Raw genomic sequence first — 9,638 nt, forward strand, 5'->3', positions numbered from 1 at the left:
TTGATGACTTAAATATAACTGGGACTCCTGAAAAACTTTCAAAGTCAATAGAATATCTTAAAGAAATAATTTGAGATGAAAGATCTCGAGAAAAAAGCAAAAAAAACAAAATTTCGCCATGGCTTGCAAATTAAACATTTAGCATATGGGATATTTGTTCATAGTCAACTTATACAGGAAATGTTTTGAAAAGATTTTATATGGACAAAGCACATCCATTGAACATTCCAATGAAAGCTTGTTCACTAGATGTAAAGAAATATATATTTCGACTTCAAGATGATAATGAAGAACTTCTTGTCCTGAAGTACCATATATCGTAGTGCAATTGGTGTACTTATGTATCTTGCTAATAATACAGAACCAGATATTGCATTTTCAGTAAATTTATTAGCAAGATATAGTTCTTCTCCAACTAAAAGACATTTGAACAAAATTAAGCATATACTCCATTATCTCCGAAGAATCATTAATATGGATTTGTTTTATTCAAATAAATCGAAATTTGATCTAGTTGGTTATGCAGATTCTGGATATTTATTTGATCCATACAAAATTAGATCTCAAACAAGTAAATATTCACATGTGGAGGAACTGCTATATCATGGCAATCAGTGAAACAGACCATGACAACCACTTCCTCAAATCATGTGAAATTTCTTGTAATTCATGAGGCTAGTTGAAAATATGGGCTAAAGATCAATGATTCAGCATATTCGGGAAACATGTTGTTCGTCTTCTAGTAAAAATCTTTCAACAATATTATAAGAAGACAACACAGCATGCATATCCCAAATGACAGGAGAATATATTAAAGGAGATAGAACAAAGCAGGTTTCACCAAAGCTTGTCTACCCTCATGATTGGATCATAAATTTGGTTTCAACATTATTGGATCATATCTCAATTTTTTTTTTTTTTTACCGAATAACTATTTTGGATTTATGGGCTCTAACACCATATTAAACACCATAGGTTTTCATCTCAACATGCCTTTTCAAGATGGGGTCTTTCTAGGTTCACCACTATAATAAGTTTATAATTTCCAAAATCAAAATGAAAGGAGACAAACAAACCATTGGCCCAAAAGACCGAGACCCTCAATTTTTATTTATATATTATTATAGTTGTAAAAATAAAATAAAATAAAAAATAATAATAATAATAATAATAATAAATAAATAAATAAATAAATAAATAAATAAATAAACCCTAAGAGTTCAAAGCTCTAACTAATGCATTTTCTTTTATCACCCAACCTCAAAACCCTTTTTTCCTCTTCTTCTTCAAACTATATATAGTAATGGAACACCAAAACTCTACTTCTCTAAAAATACATCGTTTTTCACCACATTAATGTAGTCACTGCTATATGTTTTAGACCTAAAAAAATCTTATAAATTATACACATACATTTTTCTTTTCTCAAATCAAATTATTCCCAGTAATTTGGAGGTTACTTTTATAAGTTACATTTATTTTTTCTTGTTTCATTTATTTGTGTAAATTTATTTTTCATGTTTCAATTACTTTTATACATTTGATAACATTCTTATCACTACCAAAATCTGGCAACCGCTGTGTTTTAGCATGTTGCAGCATTTCACTTCAGCCTTGTGTATTAAAAAAAGAAGACTAGTCTAAAATGATTACTTGTAATGAATTCAAATTTTAAATAAGTAGTTCTTAGGATAATTTTAATTAAGTAATTAACGACTTTATAACATGTAGTTTAATATTTTATTTAAGAAACGTGGGCTAGCATAAAGTGTGGGAGCATTTGAATTGAAACCACGAGATGATTTCTTACCAAAATAAATTGTGGGATTAGAGTTGCGGTTGTTTATATGCTCTAAAATGGAGCCTAAAAGGTATCCTACATATTTATGTTTTCGATTATGTTTGAGATTGATTTTGAAAACAATGAAAACATGTGATAGAATATTTGAAAATAATGTTTAAATCCTTATATTTTAGTTCATGTGCTCGTCTTTTCTTTTTCACTCTTTGAAAATATCTATTATAATCGTTATGCATTTAATTTTTATCCATTTTAGTTTCTAAATCTTAAATTTTATACTTTCAAGGTAATCTTTTATCATCCCTTTGTCCCTAACTTTTTGAATTAAATTTCATTAAAACATCGCGACATTCAATAATCTTCCTAAATTATTGTCTTAAATTTATATAGGAATCAAAATGGCGAAATTATTTTTTAGGAATTTAAGGATCAAATGAACAAAAGCTTAAGGTGTATCAATATCAAAATAGATGTTCTAAAATTACGAGCAAATGAAAAGACGTAAACACATGATCAAAATAGGATTTAAATTTATTTTCTAAAAAAATTAAAATCCTACATTTACTTTTTTTTTTTTTTTTTTTTTAAGAATAATGATAGGTGGGGGCACATATTCGAATCTCTCTAGGGACAAATATTCGAACCTGTCTAAGTTCTTCCTGATACTAAATATTAGAAGAATAGTGGTTTATTAGTGTACCACCATTTTAATGAGTTGAAATTTTATTTTGCAAATAAAAAATTGAGTTGAACAAGTTATTACGTAGTAAGGTTTTCATCTTACTAAAAAGTAATATATCAATTTAATCAAATCAGAACATGAAACCTATTCTACTCAACTAAGGAAAGTAAGTGTACTACAACAATATATAATAATTTTACCCAGTTTCAATGTTTTTTTTTTTTTTCATCACTATAAAAACTGAAGGAAAAATCATTCAAGGTTCCATAGGAGAATGCGGGGATCGGTCCTAATTTTCTTTCTTTCCTTTTTTTTACAAAATTATTAAAAATTATAGAATTAAGAAGAAAGATTATGCATCCAAGAATAAAATTACAGCATGTTTTTCTAATTAGAAAGGGAGGAAACAAATTTACCTTTGAAGAACCGATTTCTTCACGAAATTCCTCGAGCAGATCATGGTCTCCTCTTCCAAAAGGGACACTACCAAAAGACGAACCCTCTGTATTCTTTAGAGTTGAGAATAAGCAGGAGTTGTGGGTTCTACCCTAGATTTGGAAGAGGAAAGAAAATGGGGAGGAGGAGAGAGGTTTTTTGGAGAACTTTTCTCTTTTGTATGTTTTCTTTAGAAAGAACCGTTCTCTCAATAATCTAATGAGGAAGATGAATGATAGCCATTCACCTTACCCACTTCACGTATTGGATGAGAGATCAGGGGAGGGAATTAATTAAAATTGATTTAATTTTAATTAAATTAATATAAACAATATATATATATATATAAAAGAACTACTTTATTATATGTATATACACTATATGTTATATCAAATATAACACATAGTCTATAGTTTTATTTTCTCTTAATAATACATAACATTTAATATAAATTACATTTATATTAAATTCAATTATATGAATCTCATCCATATAATTAATATTTGAATCATATTCAAATATTTAATTCCTCTCAACTACTTTATGGTATTTAATATAAATCATATTTATATTAAATTTAATTATATGAATCTCATTCACATAATTAGTATTTGAATCGTATTCAAATTCCTCTCAAATATTTTATACTACAATGTATCAAATACATTATATTGATTATATCACATATAATTTATTTAATTAATTATATCATATATATTTAATTTGAACACTTCAAATTAAAATTAATTCTCAACTAAATCTCTGTTGAGTTACAGAGGGGACCTACTTGGATAATTAGTTAAACCTTTTAATTAAATTACCCAACTTCCGTTAACTGTCGGTCATTCCACTAAAGACCGAGAGCTGCACTCTCAAATATATTTCTGTGTCTATTTGATATAACCATTCAACAGTGCAATGACCCTTCACAAATTGCTCGCATGTACAACTAGGTCAAAATTACCGTTTTGTTCCTGTAGTTACATCTAACTCCTTAAGTACCACTGATTCTTCTAATGAACAATAAGTCATAGTTCAACTATGACCAAGTCCCTCTCGGGCCAGGAGAGGATGTGACCATTATGTTCAAGCCCCAGAATCAACCTTTAAGAGAGCAATTTATCTACTTGCCCTGACATCCGGGATGGAGTGAATTTCATCTTGTGTAGCTGTGTTCCTAGCTCCCCAGTCAAACGAAGCCCCAAAATGGTAGGTTGATTGAGTTGACAATCTGGCCATTCTCACCTATACAAATCAAAGGACCACCTTCATGAGCAGGAGTTCACAACTCACTCAAGATTCAGGTCATGTCACCTATGGTCATCCTAGTGAAATGTAAGTCTCTATTATTAATGGCATTATATAAAGAAACTAATCATTTCGTGGTCCGGTCTTATACAAACTTTTTGTATATGATACCCCGTTCACATGTCTCTACATGAATAATCAGGATCAGATCATTTGTAGTACTTTACAACACTTGTAACACCTACAAAGCGGGTCGTATCCATAGTGTCACTAAGATAAGGTACCATCTACTACAGACCGTTTAGGTTATTATTTAAACAAGATCCACTTGTATGTCTCTACATACTTGTTTAAATTACATAAAATAACCTAGGATCTTAGTTTATTGGATTGAGTATATACTTATAAAATAAAATTGATTTTATTAACAAAAATATGTTTATACAATGTTTACAAACTAGGAGATGACAAAGAGATTTAGGTAACCAATCCCAACGAAAACTTAATTGAAATCTTTTAATACATAAGAAATAAGAAATAAAATAAAGATTTTGAAAAACATTCAACACAAGATTAATGGAAAAAACGACTAAAATATATAAAACTAACTTTAGAAAAAGGAACTGAATTGAACTCCGAAAATGGGCTTTGGAGCAAACTTTTTGGGCCGGATAGATTTGATCCGGCCCAAATTGAAGGTAACAAAACAACCAGTCTGTACAAAAAAAGCCGAGCAAGCCAGCTAAGCGTGAGCTTCGTTTATACACTTGACCGTTACAAAACTTTCCAAATAGACCACATCTTTCTTAATATATTTTATTAAATTTTCAAAGAAAACCCCTCCCTTCATTATTATTATTATTATTTCCTATTTCAGGCCGCTGCCTCTCAATATAAATCCTACCAAAAAATTCGACCGTTACTTCTTCCTCACAGAAAAAACCCCACTCTGCTTGAGAAGAGGAAAAACAAACAGAGGAGATTCTTTATTGGTTTTCTCTGTTGCATTGAAATTTATCACACTCCTCCCCCATTACCGATTCCCCCTATTCTTTCTTAGATCCAAGAAAGAAGAAACAAAAAATGGATTCGCCTCAGGCAAGAAAAACTGGGCTTAATCTCCCAGCTGGAATGGCCGAACGGTCACTTCGGCTCGAGACATTTTCGGGTTCTTTTCGAGCGATATCAAACTTGTCGTCGCCTTCGAAAACCTCGACTTGCAGCGACAGATTCATTCCGTGTAGATCCTCGTCGAGGCTGCACACATTTGGGCTGATTGAAAAGGCCTCCCCTGTGAAAGAAGGGGGAAATGAGGCTTATTCAAGGTTGTTGAAATCGGAGCTTTTTGGATCTGATTTTGGTTCTTTTTCCCCTGCAGGTTCCCAAGGTCAAGGCTCTCCTATGAGTCCTAGCAAGAACATATTCAGGTTTAAAACGGATCCCTCCGCTCCAAATTCCCCTTATTCCCCTTCAATTTTTGGCCAAGATGCTGGCCATTCTTCTGAAATCTCAACCCCACCAAAGCCGCCTCGCAAAGTCCCCAAGACACCTCATAAGGTCTATACCCTTCTTCTTCAATACTGTGTTTGCTGTAAAATTACTCAGCTAAGTTCTTCATTACTATTGCAGGTTCTTGATGCGCCATCGCTTCAAGATGATTTCTACTTGAATCTTGTAGATTGGTCCTCACAGAATGTGTTGGCTGTAGGACTTGGAACATGCGTTTATTTATGGAGTGCATCAAATTGCAAAGTAAGTTCACTTCACAGATCAACTCCCTGTTCTTAATTTTGTTTTAACCCCTTCTCAACAAATGGGTGTGTTTTATTTCATTTTCAGGTCACTAAGTTATGTGATTTGGGACCCAATGATGGTGTGTGTTCAGTTCAATGGACCAGAGAGGGTTCCTACATATCAATTGGTACAAATCTGGGTCAAGTTCAGGTAACACGATAGAAGATAAAGATAGAAGTTTTGGGATCAGGCTTCATGATAAAAGTTCGTATTTTTACTTTTCTGTTGTGTTTCAATGTTATAACTAGATATGGGATGGGAGTCAATGCAAGAAAGTTAGAACCATGGGAGGGCATCAAACGAGAACTGGTGTTTTGGCATGGAATTCTCGTATATTAGCATCAGGAAGCCGAGATCGTAATATTCTTCAACATGATCTCCGAGTTGCTAGTGAGTTTGTGAACAAACTCGTAGGCCATAAATCTGAGGTGAGAATGAGAAATACTCGGTATAGATAATATCACAACATTACAGGATTATCGATTCTTTTAATGACACCTGCAGGTTTGTGGGCTTAAATGGTCAAACGATGACAGAGAGCTTGCCTCTGGTGGAAATGACAATCAGGTAGAGATATATGGATAATCCATCCTGTTCAAAGAGGTTTTTTTTCTTTGATTTGATCATTTAATAATAGAGCTTCTTTTGTTAACAGCTTTTGGTATGGAACCAGCATTCACAGCAGCCTGTACTAAGATTAACTGAGCACACAGCTGCTGTTAAGGCCATCGCTTGGTCGCCACACCAGAGCAGCCTTCTTGCGTCTGGAGGCGGAACTGCTGATCGATGCATTCGCTTCTGGAATACTGCAAACGGTCACCAGTTGGAGAGTGTTGACACTGGAAGCCAGGTTCTTTTCCCTTGTAAAGATGATGAGAATATGATTCCCTCAACTTCATCAACCTTATGATAGATTCTGTCAAATTTTTTTTTCAGGTTTGCAATCTTGCATGGAGTAAAAATGTAAATGAACTTGTGAGTACACATGGGTATTCACAGAACCAGATTATGGTGTGGAAGTATCCATCAATGGGAAAGGTTTGTTTTTCAAAGACAATTCAAAATATAATATGATTCCAGTAGATATAAATATAAATTCTCAGGCTTAGATCTGTTGCTTTTTCTTTCTCAATAGGTTGCTACTCTAACTGGACACACAATGAGAGTGTTGTACCTGGCAATGTCTCCTGATGGTCAGGTATTTGAACATGTTATATGCCTGGTTGTTTAAGGTTTACTTCACCAAAAGCAATTTCCTTTTTGAAGGTCTCATGAATATGGCCTCTTGCAGACAATTGTAACAGGTGCTGGAGATGAAACTCTTCGGTTTTGGAATATCTTCCCATCAATGAAAACACAGGTAAACAAGGAGATGTGATTCTTTATTTTACATGAACACCAGTCATCAACTTTCAAGAAAAATCAGATAATTCCTTAAATGATTCCTTTAAAAGGTTTATAATGTTGTCTCTGTTTTTTCAGACACCAGTCAGGGATACCGGCCTGTGGTCATTAGGGCGAACACAAATCCGATGACGAAATTCCTTACAATAGGAAGCATAGCTTTCATTCATTCATTCATTTTGTAAATGGCAGCCTCTTTGGAATTCTCCCAAAGCAACTGTTTGTGAGTGCAAGAAACAATGCAAGAAACAATGCGGGTTTCAGAGAACAGTATTTTGATTTGTTTGTTTTAATTTCTGTATTTTTGATAAATGAAAAGGTCATTTTGTTCTTGATTCACACAATCTCAATGAAAGCCACTTCTTATTGGTTTGACTTAATGCTGAACAAGGCAAGTTAAATAATAGGTCGTCTTATACAAACAACTAATACAAAATCTGCAAACTCAACAAATCTCTCCAAGTAATTCACATTGCGACTAATTCCGGAAAAAACCTCTCTACGTCTCTCCAATGAGGCTACACTGTTCGGGAACTCCGCTTTGACAATCTCATATTCTAGTTGTGTACAGTTGCAGTCAGCTCAAAATTTGAACATTTATGTTCTTGCCTTCAAGCTTTGACATATCAGATAAATCTCTCTTGATGACGATCTAGTAGCCTTAGGCCTCAACAGGGATGACTTTCGGAAGAGTGGTTTCAACATACGGCTGAATTCTGTGATAAAGAATAGAAGAAGAGTGTAAAGACAAAACCAACTATAACCAGCTATAGACTTTATGTGGAAATCAAATTCTACCTTGGGTATCTTCACTCTCCAAAAGTTTTATAACGAGGTGGCCTCCTTGTCGTAACACGCCATCACAATCTGAAACCGAAGTGGAATCATCCACATTGTCGTTATCCTTTCCATGTATAACATCTCCAACACCTAACGCAGCTTCTCCAAGAGCCAAATTAACTGCTTGCATCCCTAATTCAACTGATAATGCTGCATCTCTCGTGGTGATTCCAGATACTAAGGGGCACATATCTGAGAGTATTACAGAAAATCCCTTCTCCTACAGAACCAATCAAAAAACAGGATTTAGACAGTGTAACTCGCAAAGTTTTCTTCCCCCAGTCACTGCACCTTCTCTTCGAACTCCTTATGTGTATATTTATGCCTTTTTGTTTAACACTTTCAATTTTCTAAAGTAAGGAGAAAACTTTGCATCTCCTAAACCAAACCATTGCCACAAATCTTGCACTTCCATTGAATGCTAGTCATAGAGTGATGTTTCTAATAACATCATTCAAAGAGTGAACAGGAATGTTACCAATGTACCAATAAAAGCTATGTTCAGGAATGATGCAACATTCAATGTTAATGAAATTGAATTGGTAAAAATAGTACTACATGACATTCCCTACTTTTGATAAGCGAAGTTACCTTAGGAGATAACGACTTCAATTTATTTTTAGGAAGGTTCATTACATCAGCACAAACAGTTTGAACCCTTGAGTCACAATGCACATGAGGAACCTTTACCTTCTGTTCTGCAAGACCCACATTTTCTTTTACAAATTATAACTTTCTAATAAATGAATTCAGCATAATTAAGTAACCCAGAAGAAGAAAAATAGTACACCTTGAGATCAATTCCCAAAACAGAGCCTCCATTTCTCGGAGGTCCCAGACTCTGGCAAGCTACCTGAAGCCAGGCACCGGGAGCACAACCAAGGTCCAAAACGGAGGAGCCAGAAGTAATCAATTTGAATTGGTTCTGAATCTGAAGCAACTGTTATGAAAGCAGAGGAGGAGAATAAAAACATATATAATTAGGATTGGCGAGGAGGGTGGAAGGCTATAAGGAGGAGGAAAAACAGAGAGGGGAAGTAGGGTTATACCTTGAAGGCGGATCTTGCGACATAGCCAAGGCGTTGAGCTTCTCTGTAGAAGAAATCGGGTGCTCCTGCTCCACTCATTTCCTTCTTCTTCCCCGGAAAACTGCTTCTATCTAAAACCCTTCTCTAGGGTTTCAACTTGAGTTTTCAGATTTTTTTTTTTTTTTTAATTATTTTCTTTTTTAATTTTTTTTTTATTTCATTATTTTTGTTAAAAGGGGAATTTGCACCACATACGTTAAAACAGATGGAAAACTATTAGATAAACATACCTCAAGACTAATTAACAATTAAAAAAAAAAAAAAAAAGTAACCTATGTCATTATATCTTATAAACATTGTGATGTTTTTCTATTAATATAATTATAATTTGTACTAAGTTTAAGTG

The 9,638-nt window shown here is 33.7% G+C and overlaps 2 protein-coding genes across 3 annotated transcripts; one reads left to right on the top strand and one right to left on the bottom strand.

Moving 5' to 3' along the window:
* Nucleotides 1-5,098: 5,098 nt before the first annotated feature.
* LOC120079472 (protein FIZZY-RELATED 3) lies at nucleotides 5,099-7,744 on the top strand. Its single transcript, XM_039033669.2, has 10 exons — nucleotides 5,099-5,723; nucleotides 5,796-5,918; nucleotides 6,006-6,110; nucleotides 6,209-6,388; nucleotides 6,465-6,527; nucleotides 6,616-6,810; nucleotides 6,897-6,998; nucleotides 7,096-7,158; nucleotides 7,252-7,320; nucleotides 7,443-7,744. The coding sequence occupies exons 1-10, from the start codon at nucleotides 5,250-5,252 to the stop codon at nucleotides 7,494-7,496; spliced, it is 1,428 nt and encodes a 475-aa protein (XP_038889597.1). The 5' UTR covers nucleotides 5,099-5,249; the 3' UTR covers nucleotides 7,497-7,744.
* On the bottom strand, nucleotides 7,711-9,413 carry LOC120079473 (uncharacterized). Of its 2 annotated transcripts, XM_039033670.2 has the most exons (5): nucleotides 9,254-9,413; nucleotides 8,995-9,144; nucleotides 8,796-8,897; nucleotides 8,163-8,424; nucleotides 7,711-8,080 (listed from the first exon to the last, which is right to left on the bottom strand). In XM_039033670.2, exons 1-5 carry the CDS (start codon nucleotides 9,329-9,331, stop codon nucleotides 7,962-7,964), a joined length of 711 nt encoding a protein of 236 aa, XP_038889598.1. In that variant the 5' UTR covers nucleotides 9,332-9,413; the 3' UTR covers nucleotides 7,711-7,961. The 2 variants fall into 2 exon arrangements, with proteins under 2 accessions (XP_038889598.1, XP_038889599.1); XM_039033671.2 differs by lacking the exon at nucleotides 8,796-8,897.
* Between the last annotated feature and the right edge of the window lie 225 nt (nucleotides 9,414-9,638).

This window comes from Benincasa hispida, unplaced genomic scaffold, assembly GCF_027475165.1.
Source record: "Benincasa hispida cultivar pf3 unplaced genomic scaffold, pf3_genome.v1.1 HicScf1054, whole genome shotgun sequence".
NCBI classification, from domain to species: domain Eukaryota; kingdom Viridiplantae; phylum Streptophyta; class Magnoliopsida; order Cucurbitales; family Cucurbitaceae; genus Benincasa; species Benincasa hispida.